Source organism: Salvia splendens, chromosome 22 (assembly GCF_004379255.2).
Source record: "Salvia splendens isolate huo1 chromosome 22, SspV2, whole genome shotgun sequence".
Taxonomy (NCBI): Eukaryota; Viridiplantae; Streptophyta; class Magnoliopsida; order Lamiales; family Lamiaceae; genus Salvia; species Salvia splendens.
The window spans coordinates 20054526-20075336 of NC_056053.1; the positions used below are offsets into that span (position 1 = coordinate 20054526).

The window sequence follows — 20811 nt, forward strand, 5'->3', positions numbered from 1 at the left end:
ACGAAATTAGGCTTCATGACCACATTCATCATTTCATTGTTATTTTGGATGGAGGACTGGCTTAAATATTTAAATATGTAGCCAGGGAAACACTTTTTTTTATATTTATTTTGTAATTAAGGCATCATGATACACTTTTTTTTTCTAAGCCCGCATTGTTAAAACATGATCATGATATTCGTACTTTTGTTTGTTGTAACCCGATGTCTTCAGGTGATAAACTATTTTACAAAAGTGTTCAATTTATTTAGGACAATATCTGATTATGACGTTTGGTGGGGGAATTATAAAATAGGATGCAAACATTAATTTTTTAAACCAGAAAATAAAATAATTAGTTAACGATATTTAAGTTCTTGGGCGAATTAGTTTACTAAGTTGGTCAAAAATATGTTGACCATAAGCTTTTGACAATTCTGTTAAAAGTTGGTTAAGAAAATGGATTAATTTCATAAGTTAGGAACATGAAAGTACCAAATATATTATTCTGGACAAAAATCGTAAAATAAACATACGTTTAGAATTAGTTTTGGACTTTAGTATATGCTTAGATCATATGTTTCAATGCAAATTAGGCTAAACATTTGTTTGAGCTAGTATTCATAGATGTTTTCTGCCCGCTTGTTTCTGCAAATAAAAAAAGTATATTCATTTTATTAATTTATTTTGATTTAATTCAATTGCATAAATGCTTTGTACATACAGTACTAGCTAGTAGCACACTTTGAAATATGACGACTATATAAGCTTGCTTTATATATAAACAAAAATCTGCTACCATGATAATAATATTCAATTTAATTCATATCCACACTGCGCATATATTGCTCTAAATGGAACTAAATAAAAAAAATGTTCCTTTAAGTACCAATTAAGTTATACTTACCACTATAGGTCGAATGTATATATCACGCAATGAGAATAGTGTGATGGATAAAATGAAAACTCCACTTTTTGGAAATTTTAGGTTCGTGTAATTTGATATCCCAATTATACATTTTGATATCAAAATTGACGTTCTCAAACTTAAAATCATAATATTCTCTCCTGCTCAGTTACACTACATCTGTCTGTTCGTGGCGTGAAAATTCAGATTCGGATAAAATATTGTGTTCTAGAGACTAGAACTACTAAACGAAATTTATTAAGTGGTGCATCTCCTTCCATTAAATTAATTTTAAACATTTAATGTGAACTACTAAAATATAATTATGATTTACTAAACCTCATTATAGTTAATTAAATTCAAATCAAGAGCTATTAAAACCTAATCAAAGTAAAATTAACTCCTAAGAATACGATATTGATTAAGAAATTTAGGAGTTAATTAAGGGGTTAGGGTTTAATTAAGGGGATTAGACAGCAGTTTAATTTGTGGGCGGCCAGCAACCAATCATCTGTCTTAATTTATTTCAAATATTAATTTTTTATTATGAAAAAGGTGTGAATAGTCCATTTGTATATTGTGAATAGTCGATTTTTAAATTGCTTCCAAACGCACTAATTGCTTGAGAGAAAGAAGTGAGAATCTGACACACACGTTACAGACACTAACTTGACCAAAATGCTTTGCTGTGGACCATCATTTTCTCCCACAAAACTCTCTCTCTAAATAATGTTAATTGCTTCAAGAACCCTCCCAATTACATCTACTATCAATTAAGATTATAACCAAGATTGTATGCACAACTGAGAAAACAATCAGTCCTCTCTCTCTCTGGGGGAATGAATAGTGTTCAATAAATGAGGAAATGGATGAGTGTTGAAGAGAAGCAACATAATCTTGTCTGTCTGTGATTTTGTATAAGAGTAAGTTTTTTTTTTACTTTTTTACTTATTTTATTTGGTTGGATGGCTTTTGGGGGACACGCAAACTTCCTCGGTTTCTTGCAAACTTCTCTCTCTAAAATAGTTGCCTGAAACTGGATTTGTTGTTGCTGACGGTGGTGCACTGTCGTTTTATCTTGAGGCTTTGGTTACTTTAATTGCATCTTTGCTAGGGTGGTGGGGTTGTGGCCCCATTTTGGGTTTTATGTCCCAAATTAAGTCTTTAGATTCCTTGATTAATTATTTCTCCTTAGATTTTCTTGGAATGCCCCCTCCTTTCTGCTTATTGGGAATAGGGTTTTGAGAAGTATTGGCTAGAATGGGGTGGTGGGCTTACCACTCACCATTGCAACATAAAACAAAAGGAAATCACACTTTGATTATTGAGTTGATTTATTAGCTTCTCCTCCTCCTCTCATTAGTGATTAAACCAAATTATAGTGAAAAAAGGAGCTAATTAATTAAACATTTTATGATGATGATGATCATGGCTTTGGAGTGATTGATATTGTGGTGTTAGTTTCATCTTGTTCTAGGATTTTATGGAACGCAGAGGTGAAGAGAGGGATATAGGTTTCAATCCGGAGTCGGAATTGAAGCTGCCGCTTGCCCCTATTGTTTCCACTCCGCCGGATAGGAGGGGAAATGCGGTGGCGTCGCTCCGCCGCGGCAGCGCCATTTTCAGCCCTAGTCAAACCCTAGATCACCGCCACCGCCAAAGCCACAATCTCAGCCCTCCGCCGCGCCCGCCGCTTGTGCTCAAAGACCCCTCCCCAGATCCAGATCCAGATCCATCCACCCCAAGAGCTGAAGGCCCATCCAATTCACGGACCCCGCCGTCGCCGCCGCCTCATCCTCCTCCTCCTCCTCCTCCGCCGCCGCCGCCAGAAGCTCCAAGCAATTGCGTAATCAGATACCGCGAGTGCCTCAAGAATCACGCGGCGAGCATGGGCGGCCACGTGGTCGACGGATGCGGAGAATTCATGCCCAACGGAGACGACGGCACCGCCGAGGGTTTGCGCTGCGCCGCCTGCGACTGCCACCGCAATTTCCACCGGAAAGAAGTCGACGGCGAGGTGGCGCAGCCGGCCAATTTATACCAATTCCGCACGCCATTGCTCCCCTCCCAACCCTCCGCCGCCGCTCATCACTCGGCCCAGGGCGGGTTCGCGGCGGCGCCGGCGATAATGAGCTTCGGCGGCGATGAGTCCTCGAGCGAGGATCTGAACATGTTCCAGTCCGGAGGCAGCGGACATGCAGCATTGCAATTGGGGTCGAAGAAGCGGTTCCGAACGAAATTCAGCCAGGAGCAGAAGGATCGGATGCAGGAGCTCGCGGAGAAACTGGAGTGGCGGATTCAGAAACAAGACGAGCAGCTAGTGCAGCAGCTCTGCCAAGAAACCGGCATCAAGCGCGAGGTTTTCAAGGTGTGGATGCACAACAATAAGCAGGCTATGAAGAAGAGGCAAATTTGATGATCAAGAAGAAGAAGAAGAAATGAAGATGATGATCTTTTAATTTAGGTGAGTTAGCATCATCATTATCATTAGTTGATTAAATTAATTAATCACCTCATTCTTCTCAATTCGAACTAGCTATGTCCTAATTTAGTAGGATTAATTGACGGCGCCCTAGCTAGGCTACCTCTTTTGTTACTACATTCTAATAATAAACAGACTGATTTATCTAATTTGTTGTTATTGTGGAATCATGAGATAATCCATGGCAATTATGTGCAAACTAAGAAATTAATTGATGGACTTGTTTGTAAACGAATGGAAGTGTTATACTGGGCCAGGGTAAGCTGTGAAAAGCTGACCTACTTATCTTTACTTCTGTAATGCATATGAACACGCCATGTATCATATGTAAGGAAATGGAATATATCTATAATCTAGTGAAAGGAAACATATGTAGGGAAATAGAATATATCTATGTTCTAGAGAAAAAGGCACACATTGAAGGAATTTTATTTACTACTTTACATGAAAATTTCAAAACATTATGATGCGCAAATTGACCAGCAGAATTTTCTTGTATACTTTTGATTATTATTGCATGGAAATATTTTTTTTTAAAAATTGTATTGTGATAAGAGTTGAATACTGTAAGAAACTTGGCGCCAGTTTACCATGAAATTGTGAAATAAGATGGTATAATAATTAGGAACAAAATTCATTTCTATATATTACACTTATTCGATTGGTGGTTGTATTTATTAAGACTAAAAATTCGTATACATCATAGTACTTTGTAGTATGGAGTATATGAATATTTTAATTTTTTGATAGTCTTGATTGAAGTAAGTATACGCTTATTATGATCATAAGTGAAATTTTAGTTGGTAGTATAAGGTAAATATTAGGGTTACTTACCTAGTGCCTCCATATATAACATATGAGTATTATGATATTCGTTATATATACTCTATATTGAAAGATCGTTAAGTTTAAATATCACATTGCACAGAAATAGGATTTACCCAATTTCCGTCTCAAACAGCGGATATATACTAAAATGATCTCCGTGTTTTAATTATGTTTTCTGCAATAAAGTTGATTTTGCATGTATATAAAATTTATTCTCATAATTGAAAAAATAATAAATTCCATAGCAAATTTCACCTCTATATTTTAACTAATAATAAATGAAATCTGACATACAACTTGAATGCACTCAACTAAATGAGTGCAGAATTCTGTGGTGAGCTTTATTTTTTGGCAGTCAAAAGGAACAGATTAAAGCGACCATTTATTGCAGCGCTAGTACTGCTCCAATTTCAGGGGCCTCAGTAATTCGGATGAAATAAATAAAAAATAAAATAAAAACAATATTACTAGAAGAAAAAGAAATGGAAGGTTACATGGAAGTCACAGTGTTGCAATTAGAATATCCACTATATAAGCGACGTCCCCAATAGCCCCGCTCCTTTTTTTGTCCATAGCCCCAGTTTTTTTGTTCGCGCCCAAAAAAAAGGTTTCCGCCATTATAAGCGGACACTTCCAATAGCCTCAAAATTTTATAACCAATTTTCATTTTAATTACACAAAATTTGAAACTGCTTCTTCCTCTCTTCTTCCTTCTTCCTTCTTCCTTCTCCAATCTCCCTCTAAACCCTAAAAATGTCGAAAATTAAAAAAAAAATCGCAGGGGCGGCCGACGCGCCTATAGGCACGGCGATCGGGGATCGGCGCGTCCTCGCACAAAACACGCCGAAGCCTCTTCCGCCCCGGAAATTTTCCCTACTATAATCCGGCAGGGCGGCGGCGGGGGCACCGCCCCTATAGTGGATACCCTTAACATGCCTGCCTTAATTAGGTCATGCCTAATTAGATATGACCAATTTATATCAGGTACAGCATCCTTTGACTGATATGGTCATCTTCTTATTCACCAATATTATTATATTAACAATTTCAAAGTTTTGTTACTAGTACAAAAATACTAACCTTAACTTTGAGTAATTTAGTATTAGAGGATTAATTGATTGCCAGTTTGGGGAAACAAGCATTATTTTTTTTCGTGATGACTAATTAATCTTGATTTAGATATGTATTACTCCTTGATTTATAAAATTGAGGGACTCATAAAATTGCATGGGCATTAATCATTATTGGTTCATCCAGAGAAAGGAGTATATACATATAAATAAAAAAATATGTATTTAAAATTTAAAGTTCGATTTTTTTATTAAACGGTAACTAATAAACAGACGACCGAGTTCCAAACTATGCATGAAATATTTCATAAATTCAATAGAAATTCATGCGATAATGAATTATTGAAACATTTGGATATTTTAACAATCAATAGGGTTCCTTAGGGAAAGCCATTCATAGTCATAGGGGCATTACATGATACTATTATTGTTGTAATATCATGAATTGGAAAATTGTTTTTTTGTCTGAATATTTATTGTATTCATCTACTCCAAATACCACTATTCCAACAACTATCCTTGATGAAATGGTGAAATTTATGTTGGAATAATAACTTCCAATAAAGTTCCTTTGGTATTCCAAAGGTTTCTTTTTGTTTAATTAACTTGTAATGTTGTAACATTGCTAACGAAATCATAGAATTCAATATAAAATATAGGGACTCGATTCATCCACGTGGCATCCGTGTTTTTTTAATAATATGATAAGAGCATTCGGTCATTTTAACAGTATGTCAAAACGTTATGATTCTCGTAATAACTCTTTTAGTTTAAATTATTACTCATAAATAATATATTAAGTTAAAGATAATGTTATAAAAATTCTAACGAAATTTTAATTGCATAAGTTAGTACGGAAAAAGAACCCTTGTTATATTGGATCTCGACCACTCGACCTATTCAAGTCCAAGCTAACTGATATATCACATGCACACTAGATGAACGAATTAGTAACACAATAAAGTAACAAATCTTAATAGATCTGTCTAGAATAAACGAAGTTATGTAAAGCAATAAAGTGAAAGAAATGATAGCTCAGGTTGTACAACAATTGCACTGGCCAAAGACCTTCAACCACAAGGTGAGAACCGTAGGAACGCCTGAACGCGGAACCTTAGAGTTTCACCGATTACCGCACACCACGGCCAACTCAACACGAGATCACACCAAACTTTCTAGGACTCACACCAAAAGCTCAAGAACACATAAATCTCTCGAATCTCACAAGAAGAAACGAAGATATCACCTTCCACTTAGAAGGAAGTAGAAAACAGAAGTTCAACCAAGCGTCGGACTTCGCAAAGCAACCCAAGAGGTTACCTCTGCAAGAGATTACCTCGTTCAGATATCACTAAGAAGAGAAGGAACACTCTGAGGAGATGATCGGAGGCGGTTATCGAAAGAGAGAAAATTCTGGAGAAAAGCGAGAGCAAAAACCCTAATTGTACAGAAGAGTCTAGAATGAGCGAGTGAGTGAATTGAGAGAGGCGATTAAGCGTCAGTGTGAGTAATGTGTCTCACAAAAGAAACATAAGCACAATCCGACTTCTCATGCTCGTGATCCTCGTCGCATACCGCATGTAAGTGATTGGGCCTCTCATAACACATTTGGACCTACACCAATAAATCAGAATTGAGCCAAATATTGATCTAGGTCCATAACATCCCACATTATATGTTAATACTGATTAAGTTTCTGCGATATATTTTGTTACATTTAGTTCATGGAGGAAATTTTGGCTCATACTGTACTACCAATTTCACGAAAGTTTCGTGGATGAAACATTGCAAAAATGAGACTTTGTCATTTTAAATTGCGAATTTAAATCTTATAAAACTGACAATCACCATATGTCAATGCTACATAATAATATTCATGACAATATGGTCCATAATAATTAGAAGGCAGAACAAGTATTTTGTTGGTAGGCTGGAGCTCTATATATTGTGGGCTTTACTATTTTTAGGGGTTGTAAAGGTCGGGGCTATAAGAGCATGTACAACGGTGGACGCCAGCCACGCGTCCGTCCGCGCCGCTGGTAAGGACGAGGCTCGCCGGCGGCGGCACGGCGTTGTGCCGTGGCGGCACGCGATTGGGCAACGGCATAGCCGTTGCCTTTGAATTTTTTTTATTTATTTAAAATTCGTTATTTAATTTTATAAAATGATAAAAAAAATATTTTCCAAATCACAAAAATATGACCGTTTTTTTGCCCGTTTTTCTGAATTTTTTTTTATTTTTTTCCCCCCAAAATCATCTATAAGGCCATCCACAATAGGAATAGCCCAGCAATAGCCCAGCCATAGCCCAGCCACTGCCACATCATCAGCACTAAAAATCCTCCTGCCACATCATAAATAGCCCAGCCATAGCCTAGCCACATCATAAATAGCCCAGCCACATCAATAGCCATATCACTAATAACAATTATATAAAATGACATAATTAACAATCACACAATATACGAAATTTAATTTACGAGACATATACGGGAAAAGTTTAATAATACTATTAAAATTTAAAAAAGTACAATAATTTAAAAAAAGTACATTAATTTAAAAAAAAATACATTAATAAAAAAGAGTGACAATTCACTCCTCGTCTCCGTCGTCGTCGCCTCCGTCGCCACCATCGCCGCCGCCACCATCGCCGTCACCTCCGCCGCCTACGCCGCCGCCGCCGCCACCGGTCTCCCTCCGTATAGCCTCCAACTCGTCCTGCAGGCTCATGAGCAAGGTTTGAAGCACGCTCTTCTCCACGGGATCCGTCGCCACCCGCCATTCGGCCATCGTCTTGATCAACTGAGCGCGCGTTTGGGCGCGAGCGAAGAATTTGAGCTCCTGGGTGGATTGGCCAAGGGGGAATGCCGACTGGACCTCCTGGGAAGCTGCGGCGTTCCCTCTCGACGCCTGCTGAGCGCGCTTGCGCCCAATCGGGCGAGGTCGGCCACCGACCGAACGCGGCGTGGGGAACTCCTGCGTCGTCTCGGGGAGGTCGTGGGAACCTCCGCTGCTGCCGCTGTAATCGCCGGTGTAGTTCAGTCGTTGCTTCTTCGGCCAGCCAGAGTCGACACCTACTCGGAACTTCTCGGACTCGCTCAGTACAAGATAGCAGTTCCAGTAGGTGAAGTCCTTGTATAAACCCTTCAGTGGGAAGGCTTTCTCCGCTATTCTCCTGCAGTCATCCTCCGTTTGGCCACTGCTCATCATGCGGAGTGCGTTGGTGTACAAACCCGAAAATCGGGAGACCGCCGCCCTGATTCGGTTCCAGCCCTTCCGGCAATCCTCCCCGTTGCGGGGCCTCCCCTCCGGGCAAAATCTCTGGTAGGCTGCTGCTATCTTGCCCCACATGTTGACGATCCTTTGCTCGTTCGAAACGAGAGGATCGTCGCAAACACTCACCCACGCCTTGCTGAGAGCGACGTTCTCGTCGTCCGTCCACCTCCTCCGTACCTCCTCCTCACCCGGCTGCGACGACTCGCCGACCTTCTTCTTGCCCTTCTTCTTTGGGGCGCCACGCCCCGGCACTGCCCCCCCTGAACTAGAGTCTCCGGAGCTCCGAGAGTATCAAACCCCAACTCATCCAAGGAGAAACTATCAAACCCCAAGGGTGTTTGGGTCGATGTGTGCGAAGACCCAGTCGAAAAATCAAAACTAGGGCGATAGACATCCCCCGCCGTCGCCGGGGACCCCCCAGGAGTCCCCTGTGTAGCCGGTACGACCCCCGGAGTCCACTGTGTCGCCGGTACGACCCCCGGAGTCCACTGTGTCGCCGGTGCTCCCCCGGGCATCATCTGCATCCCGGGTACCCACCCCGGTATCGGCGGAAACCCCCCCGGCGGACTCCCCCCATTGGGGCCCCGGGCATCATCTGCTGCCATGGGTACATGTTGTAGTACCCGGGCACCTGACCCCATCCACTTCCCACAGGGATCGACGGAGTTTGTGACCCGCTACTCCCGGAACTAGGCTCGTTGTTGAGATCCATTTCCCGTTGTTGATCTTGAACAGAAAGAAAGATAGAGAGAGTACTCGTTAAAACAAGTGGTGCGAATGAAAATGACGAGCAAAGCGCGTATATATAGTGTTTCGGAAAAAAAAAAATTAATTTTCGCGCTAGGCGGTGCGCTGGGCGATCCGGGAGCTGCAATAGCGCCGAAAGGACCTCCTAGCCGACCGCCCAGCGCCACGCCACCGCCCAGCGCTGCGCGGTTTCTCTCTCCAGTCAGCGGCTGGGCGGCTGCAATAGACCGCCCAGCGAACCGCCCAGCGCCGGCGCTCGGCTGGGCGGTCGCTGGGCGGTTATTGTGGATGGTTTAAATACACACATTCATCATCCATTTATCACTTCAAATCATCTCGCATTCATCTATCATTCATAATTCTCATACAAACTATCAACACATTCATCCCTCACTCAAAACCTCAAATGGATTTCACCCATCTTATGGCGGAAGCGGAGCGCGAAGAACAAGAATACTACGAACAACATCGGGCCGCTTACGAAGCATATGTCGCGGCGAATACCCCCGCTCCTCCTCCTTAGCGAACTAGATCAATGATGTGATGAATGGTGTGATGAACGTGCTCTATTCTTCACCACTCTTCAATGATGTGATGAACGTGCTCTATTCTTCACCACTCTTCAATGATGTGATGAATGGTGTAGCACCGGCGATCAACTTCACCGTCAACGAAACTACATACCACATGGGTTACTATCTCGCCGATGGTATCTACCCAAGGTGGTCGACTTTCGTGAAGACGCTCAGCAACCCGCACGACCCGAGACGGGTTCTTTTTGCGCAGCGTCAAGAGTCCGCGCGGAAAGACGTCGAAAGAGCCTTCGGGGTCCTTCAAGCCCGATTCAACATTGTGAAGGCCCCAGCTCGGCTGTGGTACGTGAATAATATCGCCGACATCATGTTCACGTGTATTATCTTACACAACATGATTATAGCCGACGAAGGACCGAGGGCGGCTAGCTTCTACGATGAGGATGAAGCCGAAAGCTCAACCGCGAGGTCTCCCCCACGCCGAGGTGCGCATATGACGGTTGGCCAGATGATCGAGACAAGGCACACAATGCGCGACACCCGAACCCACATTCAGCTACAAGAAGACCTAATCAAACACATGTGGGCGAAATTCAGCAACGAGTAGTGGTTTTTTTAATTTTAGGATTTTAATTATGTCTTTTTAAATTTTAGGATTTTAATTATGTCTTTTTAAATTTATTTGTAATTTGTAATGTTATTTCGGTTTTTTAATGAATTTTCATATTATGGAAATGTTTTTGTTTAATTGAATTTTAAATTGAATTGTGCTCGTCCTTGCGAAAGAGCACAGTTGTGGGTGTTGTGCTCTTGCCAGAGAGCAGGCAAGAATAGTGGCGCCGGGCCCACAACCGTGCTCGCTGGCAAGAGCACAGTTGTGGATGCTTTAAGACCAATAGTGTCACAATTATTTTTTTGGTAGTAATTTAAATCCATATTGTGGCTATGAAATAAATAACTGAATATTCTATATACCTCTAGCACAAAAATCATTGCAGGCCCAAATTATTTATTCCGTGCGTAACTGCAGGCCTCAACATCGTCTGAGGCTGTGAGGTTTTCCTTGTTGATAATGTGTCGAAAGCAATATAAAATCAAAAAATAAATTAATAGACCATTTTCATTAAAAGAAAACAATTTAAGTGGCTCTAAGTTACATCAAGCAAGTTGCATTCGATATTTTGTAGATGAAAGAGACGATGAGTCAAATTTGAACAAATAGTAGTATTCACTAGAAATAAACTTGTCTAAAATTAATCTGCGACAAATCAAACCGTGTTTGAATTTGTCGTAGGCTGACTCTCGTAATTTATAGTCCTTGAGTAGATATATTTGGTATGTGCGCTGACGGACGGATATAAGCAAAAAAATTTGCACCAGAAATCTATTTTGTTTTGGGCTGCATGACTTTTTGTGGTGGACCAACGATGCCCTACCACACTATACGAATTGATTTCCCAAAATCATTTTTGTTTACACTTTACTGCATGCAAAATGTTACAATATGCCTATTACATTGAAATTATGATTTTTTAATCCAAATATTGTACTCCCTCCATCCCAAGAAAGATGATCCATTTCTTAGGTGGCACGAGATTTATTGCAATTTTATTTTGTGTTTTAAGTGAAAAGAGTAAAGTAAGAGAGTGATAATAAAGTAGAGATAAATGTGTTTTTATTTTAAGTAATGAGTCATTTTGGTTGGGACAAACCAAAAAAGAAAATGGATCATAGCATGAGACGGATATAGTAATTTATGGATATAATCATATAAAGTTATGATCAATTAAGAACTACGCGGTACATTAAAATGAGAACTTGAGAAAAAATGATTCATTATATCAGTGACGTCACTTTAGGAAATAAGACCATGTAAATATATATGCAAAGAATCGATAAATTCGGTAGGTAGAGGCGAAGGTAAGTGGGGGCATGATGGTCTCTCATGAATTTTAAATTTAAGTAGTATTCCCTCCGTCCCAAGGAAGATGACCTCTTCCTTAGGCGGCACGGGAATTTATGCAAGTTTGTTTTGTGTGTGAAGTGGAGAGAGTAAAGTAACAAAGAATGAATAAAGTAGATATACATGTGTTTCCATTTTTAGTAATGGGTCATCTTGATTGGGACAAATAAAAAAGGAAAGTGAGTCATCTTTAATGGGACGGAGCGAGTATATTATAGTCTGTTGCAATTATAAAGAGTAAATATGAGAAGCCTGATATGCACTAGGTTTTGAGTTCGGGACTCATTGCAACATTCGATTTCGATCTTCTCATCTCTATTTATTAACACCAATTTTCTAGTTCATTTTTTCTTATTATATATTTATTTTTAGAGCATTCCCATCGCCACTCTCCGGGGTGGACAGCGACACAGCCCTGTCCGCCGCTGTGCTCGCGCCAACGACACGACACTACTCGATAATAAGAGCATGTCCGTGCCGCTGAGCAGGTCGACGTGGCAGCGTGCGATTAGTCAACGGCAATGCCGTTGTAATTTCTTTTTTTTAAAAAAATAAAAAATAATACCAAAAATTTTAAAAAAAATTCGGATTCCCAAAAAATATAGCCGTTTATTACCGTTTTTTTGAATTTTTTTAATCCCAAAATCATCTATAAATACACGGATTCATCATCCATCTTCCTCTCTTACTCAAACCCTCTCTAAAAATTCAAAAATGGATTTCACCGATATCATGGCTGAAGCGTAGCGCGAAGAACAAGAATTCTATGAAAAATATCGTGCCGCCTATGAAGCCTATGTCGCCGCCGCCATCCCCTCCCCTCCTCCTCAACCAACTAGATCAAAACGCCGCTACATTCCTCGTGACCGGGAGGGAGCCCATGAAAGGTTCGTTGCCGACTATTTTTCCGACACGCCGCGGTTTCTGGAAGATTACTTCTGGCGCCGTTTTCGCATGTCAAAGCGGTTGTTTATGCGTATTGTCAACACATTGTCCGCCCGTGTAGAATACTTTCAATCACGTAAAGATGCAACCGGTCGGCAAAGTCTCTCGGCGTTGCAGAAGTGTACTTGTGCCCTCCTACAACTTACTACTGGGCAAACGGCTGACCTCTTCGATGAGTATTTGCATGTGGGTGAGTCAACTGGAATCCTATGTCTCAAAAACTTTTGCGACGATATTCGTTCTGCTTTCGGTGAGGAATTCCTTCGGGCACCCACCACCGAAGATTGTCAACGGTTGCTTCATCTTCACGAAACAGTCCACGGTTTTCCCGGTATGTTTGACAGCATTGACTGCATGCATTGGAAGTGGAAGAATTGCCCGAATGCTTGGAGGGGGCAACACTTAAGCGGCCACAAAGGCGGCGGCCCAATGCTTATCCTTGAAGCGGTCGCCGACTACCGCCTATGGATTTGGCATGCATATTTCGGTGTTGCCGGATCCAACAACGACTTAAACGTGCTCTATTCTTTACCACTCTTCAATGATGTTTTGAATGGTGTGGCACTGGTGGTCGACTTCACCGTCAACGGAAATCCATATCACATGGGTTACTATCTCGCCGATGGTATCTACCCAGAGTGGTCGACTTTCGTGAAGATGCTCAGCAATCCGCAAGACCCGAGACGGGTTCTTTTTGCGAAGCGTCAAGAGTCTGCTCGGATAGACATCGAAAGAGCTTTTGGGGTCCTTCAAGGCCGATTCAATATTGTGAAGGCCCCGTCTCGGCTATGGTACTCTAAGAATATTGCCGACATCATGTACACGTGTATTATCTTGCACAACATGATTATAGCTGACGAAGGACCGAGGGCGACTAACTTTTACGACGAGGATGAATCCGGAAGCTCAACCGCAAGGTCCCCCCACGCCGATGTGTGCATACGACGGTGCGAGAGATGATCGAAACAAGACACACAATGCGCGATACCAAAGCCCACATTGAGCTACAAGAAAACCTAATCAAACACATTTGAGCGAAATTCGATGACGAGTAGTGGTTTTTATAATATTATGAATTTAATTATGTAATTTTTAATTTTTAGGACTTTAATTATGTAATTATGTAATTTTTAGGATTTGAATTATGTAATTTTTAATTTTTAGTAATTTGTAATAGTATTCCGGATATTTTTAATACATTCTAATATTGTGGAAATGTTTTTATTTAAATTGAATAATAGAATGGTGGGACCCTTGAGCATGTCCTTGCGAAAGAGCATGAATGTGAGTGTTGTGCTCTTAGGGAAGAGTAAGGAGTAAAAAATGAATAAAAGTGGGTCCGTGCCCACTTCCATGCTCTTGCCGATGCTCTTATGCAAATCCTACTGTTAATGCTACAATTATTTTCGGCAATGGCATATCATACTCCCTCCGTCTACGAAAAATAGAGCACAATTGCTATTTTTGGTTGTCCAAGAAAAATAGAGCACATTTAAAAAAGGAAAGTTTTCAGCATACTTTTTCCCTTCTCTCTTACTAATAATATGAACCTCACATTCCACTAATACTACTTTTCTCTTACTTTACTAATTCCACATTAAAACTCGTACTATTCACAATGTATCCTATTTTTTGTGGAAGGATGGAATAATAAGTTTGAACCCCACTATTAAATTCTTGGCTTCGCATATGAAGGGGAAGAATAATAGGGGGAAAGATAAAATAAAAAGAGTTCCGTGTAAGAGGGCTTTTCGACATCAAAATAGGGCCAAATTAAAAAGTTGTCTTTTGGTAGGCCAATCAAAATTCATTTTTCATTAATTTTCAAATAGACCAATAATATTTAGCCTGTGGCTTGTGGAAATATTGACAAAGACTAGTGTTTTAATTAGGAGCAAAATTAGTAGTAATATCATTTTATCATCTCAGTGACAATAACTTAACCTCTTCTTTTTATAGAATACTTTACAAATTTCCCCCCACATTATCAAGTTCAGTTTGCACTTTGCAGTGAGCTATTACAATCTGATTATATTGGCTTGAATCCCCAAATTTTTAGTACTAGTACTATATTTTTTTTAATCTATCACACACACTTCTAATCTTTTGCATTTTATCATATTTAAAAAAAAAAAAAAAAGTTGATGGATGACTGCTTCCACGCAAGTTCAACCACACCATTATTAGCATAGGCCCACAACCACAATTCACCAAATTAATACTCCTACCTACTTAGATAATGCTCCCTCTGTTCCATAGTAATAGAGTCATTTTACCATTTTGGTGCGTTCCATAATAATAGAGTCATTCCTTTTTTTAGTAAAAGTCAATACATTTTTTCATAGCTATTTTACTCTCTCTTACTTTTTTTCTCTTTTCATATCTCTGCCTTTTTCATTTTCTACTTATTTCTCCCTTTACTTAACTCACCTAGCATAATTTTTCTTAATTTCAGTGCGAAAAAAAACTCCTCCATTAGAGCATCCACAATAGCGCCTAGCGCACCGCCTAGCCGAGCGCCGGCGCTAGGCGATCTATTGCAACCGCCTAGCGGATTTCGCGATAAAAAACCGCCTAGCGCTCGGCGGTTCCGCGGCGTTAGGCGGTGCGCTAGGCGATCCGCTAGGCGCTATTGCAGCATCCGGATCGTCTAGCGCACCGCCTAGCGCGAATTTTTATTTTATTTTATTTTTTTTCCGAAACACTATATATACGCGACTTGCCTGTCATTTTCATTCACACCACTTGTATTAACGAGTACTCTCTCTATCTAAATTATTGTGCTTTTTTTTAATTATTGTACTTTTTTTTAATTATTGTAATATTTTTAAATTATTGTACTTTTTAAATTTTTAATAGTATTATTAATGTTTCCCGTATATGTCTCGTAAATTAAATTCCGTATATTGTGTGATTGTTAATTATGTCATTTTATATAATTGTTATTAGTGATGTGGCTATTGATGTGGCTGGGCTATTTATGATGTGGCTAGGCTATGGCTGGGCTATTTATGACGTGGCAGGAGGATTTTTAGTGCTGATGATGTGGCAGTGGCTAGGCTATGGCTGGGCTATTGCTGGGCTATTCCTATTGTGGATGACCTTATATGGAGGAGTGATGCTAAATGGTCATAATGTGGCCGGCCATAAAGAGTTAATTTAGTCCATTTACATGTATAAAAAAATTAGAATTACTGATATAAACTTATATGTGTGTGAATGGACTTGTGAGTTGATACTTATCTTTGAATTCTATTACGTAAAACACATTAATATCACGAATTACTGTATACGTTGAACAACAATCAAGAAATGACAGTAGTAATAAGTTGAGCAAAAACTACGAAAGAACAACACTAACATGTTGAGCAACATATAATGAAGATGATATAAAAGTAAAATCAAGTAGTATTAAACCAAAAATTTGAAAAAAAATTAATTTTTTTTGTTATTTAATTAATTTATGGCTAGCCATAACGTGGCCGCATAGCTTTATTCTATATGGAGGGAGTAGTACTACTATTAAACAGACAATCTTTCTTCTTGATTTCTGATTTTCAGTTTTGACCTTAATTAATTAACTATGCTTTATTTCCAAAAGCGCTCTCTCTGAAAGAAACACAAGGTGACCTACATCATCATATTTAGTGCTAAGCCTTTGGATTGGGTTGTATTCTGTAGGGTCAAACTGGGTTGCCATGAAAATTTCTTGGTGGGTGCTTTAATTGTTGTGGTCCAAGCACCCTAAACCAAAAGGCTTTAGGCATTGTGCATCTTCCTTTATAGTTTGATGTACACATCCACGACCTTATCATTGTACTCTTCACATAAAGTTTGCATTTTTTCCCCCATTTCCGAATAAGAAACATATTGTAATTTCATTTTCTAATGTTTTGTCTTCTGGGCTGATTCCGGATAGAGATTAAGTTCCTGGAGTTTTGATCATCTGAAATATTTTGAGATTCTGCTGCGGCTTGGAGCAAAATTGTGGTGAAAGATTCCTTTTTTATGTGTGTGGCATGAACTTCATAGGGGGTAAGGGATTTTGGATTTGGTTGCTCTGTTTTTCGTTTGCTATGCTTTTTAAAAGGAGTTTTTAGTTTGTGATGACGGCTTCAGTGTCATTTTATGTATGCATGATGCATTTTGATCGATTGGGAGGAGAAAAACAATGATCTACAATGTCTATGGTAGAAGTGAATGTTTTAAGAATCAATTTTTGTTAATGTTTGATTATAATTATTGGATATCTACACTTGATGGAAATCTTGTGGTTTTATAAGCTCAAAATCAGAATTTGGGAGATGCTGTAGTTTGAGTTGAATATATAGATTCTTGTGATGCAGACTGCATTTCTTAGTTTGTTAGGCTAGCTCAAATATGAAAAAGTTTGAAGATTTACAAGTGATGTATAAAAAATGCATTATTTGACATGCTAGTGATTTATACCTTGCTAAATATGAAAATTTGGACTTGAGTTCAATTGATTCAGGTGATGGAAGATAAAATTTCAACATTCTAGTTACTCTAAGACAGTTGAATTGGAAATTGGTGATTTTTATAAAAAATGTGTACAGTATTTTATAAATTCTGGTTCATGAATGGAATTTTGATGTTATGACTTGAAATGTCTGTGTAATCATAATAGTACTATATGTTGAGAGGTTAATTGAGTGGTAGACATAACTTGGATCAACAAACTAATAGTATAATTATGTCCTTCTTTGCCAGCTGAAGGTTTTTAGTTTTCCATGAAAGTTGTTTCCTCAATGAGAAATCATGCCGAAAGTGTTCAAGAACTCCTGCAAACTCAGACCATCAAGGTACGACTACTACTCTCGAATCACTTTTTAATTTTCTAGATACCGTGTTTAACAAAAAATCCTTTAAGAGGCTACTCACACCATGGAACATCTTGGAGTTTTTCGAATTATAATTTGTATTCTACAGTTCCTTTCTTTTTATTTGGTCTTGAAAGGAGTCTTTGATTTTGCAAAAGAATAGTGAAAGTATACCCCATTTTTACCGAGATTGCAGTTTCAACATGCTCTTCCCTTATCCAATAAAGCCTTGCATTCAGAGTCTTTGTCACTATATTGAAAAGCCTCGAGTTATATATTTATGATTCAATCAAATTTCAAATAGTTCATACACCAACTGTTTCAACAGAAAAACCATATTTTCTGCAATCAAATATGAGGTAGTTCATCAAATTCTGTGTCTTAAAGACTTGGGATATAAATATGATTGCAGGTGCATGCTCAAATCTATTCAGAATTATTTAAGGTGGTCGTCCGAGTTTCAAAGAACTTTCCAGAAATAGAAGCAGCTCGCCCTCGATGCTCTTCAGGAATAGAGGCACTCTGCTTGTTAAATGATGGTATTGTTAAAGCTAAGTCTCTCCTACAGCAATGGAGTGAGTCAAGTGTACTTTATCTGGTATGTGTCTCTTCCGTCCGATTGATATGGAATTCTTGTTTTTTCTCAATATGTTATGGTGTGTATGCCGTCACATGTGCACGAATGTGAATGCAAATAATTCCTAAGACCTTCTTGACATCTGTCTTGCCTAATCTACATTGTGCTGTAGTACATCACATGTAATAGAAATTCATTTTTCTGTATCTAATTGCTATATTGTTCTAATGATCAATATTCATTAAAATCTTACAGGCACTTACTGGAGATGCAATATTGTCCAGATGCAAAAAGACAAGAAATTTATTAGAGCGAAGCCTCTGCCAACTTCAATCTATGGTCCCAGTGTTGCTGGCTGCAAAGGTGAGGAATCATCACTAAATAATAGAAGAACAACCTGCATTTTTCTTATTGCAAATTTTCATAGTAATGCACGCTGATGAAGTTGTTGTGTCTGTATTTTCCATCAGATTTCTGGAATAATAGCCGATCTCAGGAGTGCTGCGTTCTTTTTGGATCCATCTGAAGAAGAGGCTGGTAGGGTTCTGCGGGAATTGATTCACAGCTCAGCAGTTGATTATACAGAGGAAGCTGCACTTGCAGCTCTTCGTACTGTATCCTCCTGTCTTCATATTTCATCACAAAAGGCTCTACTGACCGAGAAAAGATCTATCCGAAAGCTGCTTGACAAATTTGGTGAAAGGGATTCAAGTAAGAGGAAGATCTTAATATTCTTCCTGAATCTACTGAAAAAATATGGAAAGGCTATAGCAGAAACACAAACTGACAATGCTGCATCAGAGCGTGGTAACCATCTCCCGATTCCAAACCCGTACCTTTTAACAGAGGACGTGGAGCTCCGTGCAGTTTATAGGTCTAATGAATCTCATATCAACACCTTAAGCAGGCCCGTGCCACCCCAAGAATTCATATGCTCTTTATCATCGAGCTTAATGTATGATCCTGTTGTCATTGCATCAGGGCAAACTTTTGAAAGGATGTGGATCCAAAAATGGTTCGATGAAGGTCACTGTACTTGCCCCAAGACTCATGTGGAGCTATCTAATTTGTCTTTCACATCAAATACCACTATGAAGGATCTGATCATCAAGTGGTCTGCCATGCATAGTGTGTCTGTTCCTGACCCGAAAAAGATGCAGGAGGGATTTCTTAGGTCTTGGGATTCCATCAATTCCGTTGCTAGTCTGACCAATTCTATGGTTGGTTTAAATATTCCACTGGATTACAGCAATGTGTCAATGGGATCTAGTCTCGGTTCAGATTACTCGAACACCATGATCAGTAACGAAGTGAGATCGACACATGAAATTGATTGGAAGTTTCTATCCAAATTCACTACACTTCCCTGGGATACTCAGTGCAATGCAGTTGGTGATATCCTGAAGAAACTGATACACAATGAACAATATTTGGCGGGTATCCCGTTAAGAAAGTTTGTCCGACTAATCCATGGATTTTTGAAGGACGCCTACGACCGTCATGACATGGAAGCACAGATGACAGGATGTCAGCTATTGTATGAGGTGGTGCGGAAGCACAGGTAATTATATATCTCTACTATATTTTCTCTTGAGATAGTTGAGATAGTTGCAGATTCTAATCTCCTTTTTGCTCTTGTGGCATTACAGTAACAGTGTATCGTATTTGAAGGAAGACGAGTATGGTCAGTTAGCATTGCTTCTTGATACAGAGGTCTCAAAGCAAGCTCTCTTCATATTGGAGGAACTGTCTAACCACCAACAATGTGGTCAGAAAATTGCTGCTTCAGGTGCTCTCGTTGTCATCTTTAACATACTCGACAGCCAGATTCAGGAACTGCTGGAACCAGCGTTAAAGATATTGAGAAATCTGTCTTCAAATGGTGATGTTCGTTCTTTCATCACCCCTTCAGAACTGATGCCCAAACTAGTCCCACTTTTCGAAGATGATAACCTAGCGAGTCACTGCATAGTCATTTTGAGGAACATGAGCGACAATGAAGAGGCTAGAGTTGCTGTTGCTTACACAGATGGTTGTATTGCTGCGATGGCCAAAGTACTTGAGAGTGACAATCGGGAGGATCAAGAGTATGCAGTTTCAGTACTCCTTAAGCTGTGCTCACAGCGTGTTGAATTCTGTAAGTTGGCCATGGAGGAGGGTGTTATCCCTGGCCTTGTCTGCATCTCTGTTAACGGAAACAGAAGAGCAGCTGCGATGGCCTCTGAAATGCTGCGGATTCTGAAAGAGGATACTGCTGGAGAAAACTCTGAAGCAGATGCTGCTAGTATAGGCTCTACCCCACAAAGGAATGATGCAAACCCTCCAAAAGCATCAAGATTTCTGGGGAAGTTTTTTGCCAAATCAAGTGCAAAGAAGAAATAATAGGTAATGGCTTGTTCATATGGTTAGGTGTTGAATTAGATTGAGAATTGAAGATGTTAATTAGTGTGATATGGTGATGTAACCCTGTCTCTGTATGTAATATAGTTTGTAGAAGGATTTTGATCCATGACGGCCAAACAGTGGTCACAGATAGTACTAGATTTGTTGATTTGGTATTTGCTCTCATTTCATTCATGGGGATTTTAACTGATAGTCTCACGAACATACAAGTTGCAGCTGCAATTTCAATTGTATATTTAATCTGAATAACATTTACCATA

At 39.5% G+C, this 20811-nt stretch overlaps 2 protein-coding genes across 3 annotated transcripts; both read left to right on the forward strand.

The window, feature by feature from the left end:
* The first annotated feature begins 1529 nt into the window (after positions 1-1529).
* Positions 1530-3517, forward strand: LOC121787738 (zinc-finger homeodomain protein 2-like). Of its 2 annotated transcripts, none has more exons than XM_042186567.1 (2): positions 1530-1809; positions 2348-3517. In XM_042186567.1, the coding sequence occupies exon 2, from the start codon at positions 2370-2372 to the stop codon at positions 3300-3302; it is 933 nt and encodes a 310-aa protein (XP_042042501.1). In that variant the 5' UTR covers positions 1530-1809; positions 2348-2369; the 3' UTR covers positions 3303-3517. The 2 variants fall into 2 exon arrangements, with proteins under 2 accessions (XP_042042501.1, XP_042042502.1); XM_042186568.1 differs by having other exon boundaries at positions 2364-3517.
* A 12852-nt stretch (positions 3518-16369) lies between these two features.
* Positions 16370-20706, forward strand: LOC121787614 (U-box domain-containing protein 5-like). Its single transcript, XM_042186397.1, has 6 exons — positions 16370-16765; positions 17462-17553; positions 17984-18169; positions 18404-18511; positions 18619-19709; positions 19798-20706. The coding sequence occupies exons 2-6, from the start codon at positions 17482-17484 to the stop codon at positions 20528-20530; spliced, it is 2190 nt and encodes a 729-aa protein (XP_042042331.1). The 5' UTR covers positions 16370-16765; positions 17462-17481; the 3' UTR covers positions 20531-20706.
* Positions 20707-20811: the final 105 nt, after the last annotated feature.

Bases quoted from the DNA above. Each gene is read 5' to 3' on its own strand.
- LOC121787614 (XM_042186397.1), top strand. From the start codon at position 17,482: ATGAAAGTTGTTTCCTCAATGAGAAATCATGCCGAAAGTGTTCAAGAA. The intron at 17,554-17,983 runs GTACGACTACTA...ATATGATTGCAG, and splicing joins TGCAAACTCAGACCATCAAG to GTGCATGCTCAAATCTATTC. The intron at 18,512-18,618 runs GTGAGGAATCAT...ATTTTCCATCAG, and splicing joins CAGTGTTGCTGGCTGCAAAG to ATTTCTGGAATAATAGCCGA.
- LOC121787738 (XM_042186567.1), top strand. From the start codon at position 2,370: ATGGAACGCAGAGGTGAAGAGAGGGATATAGGTTTCAATCCGGAGTCG.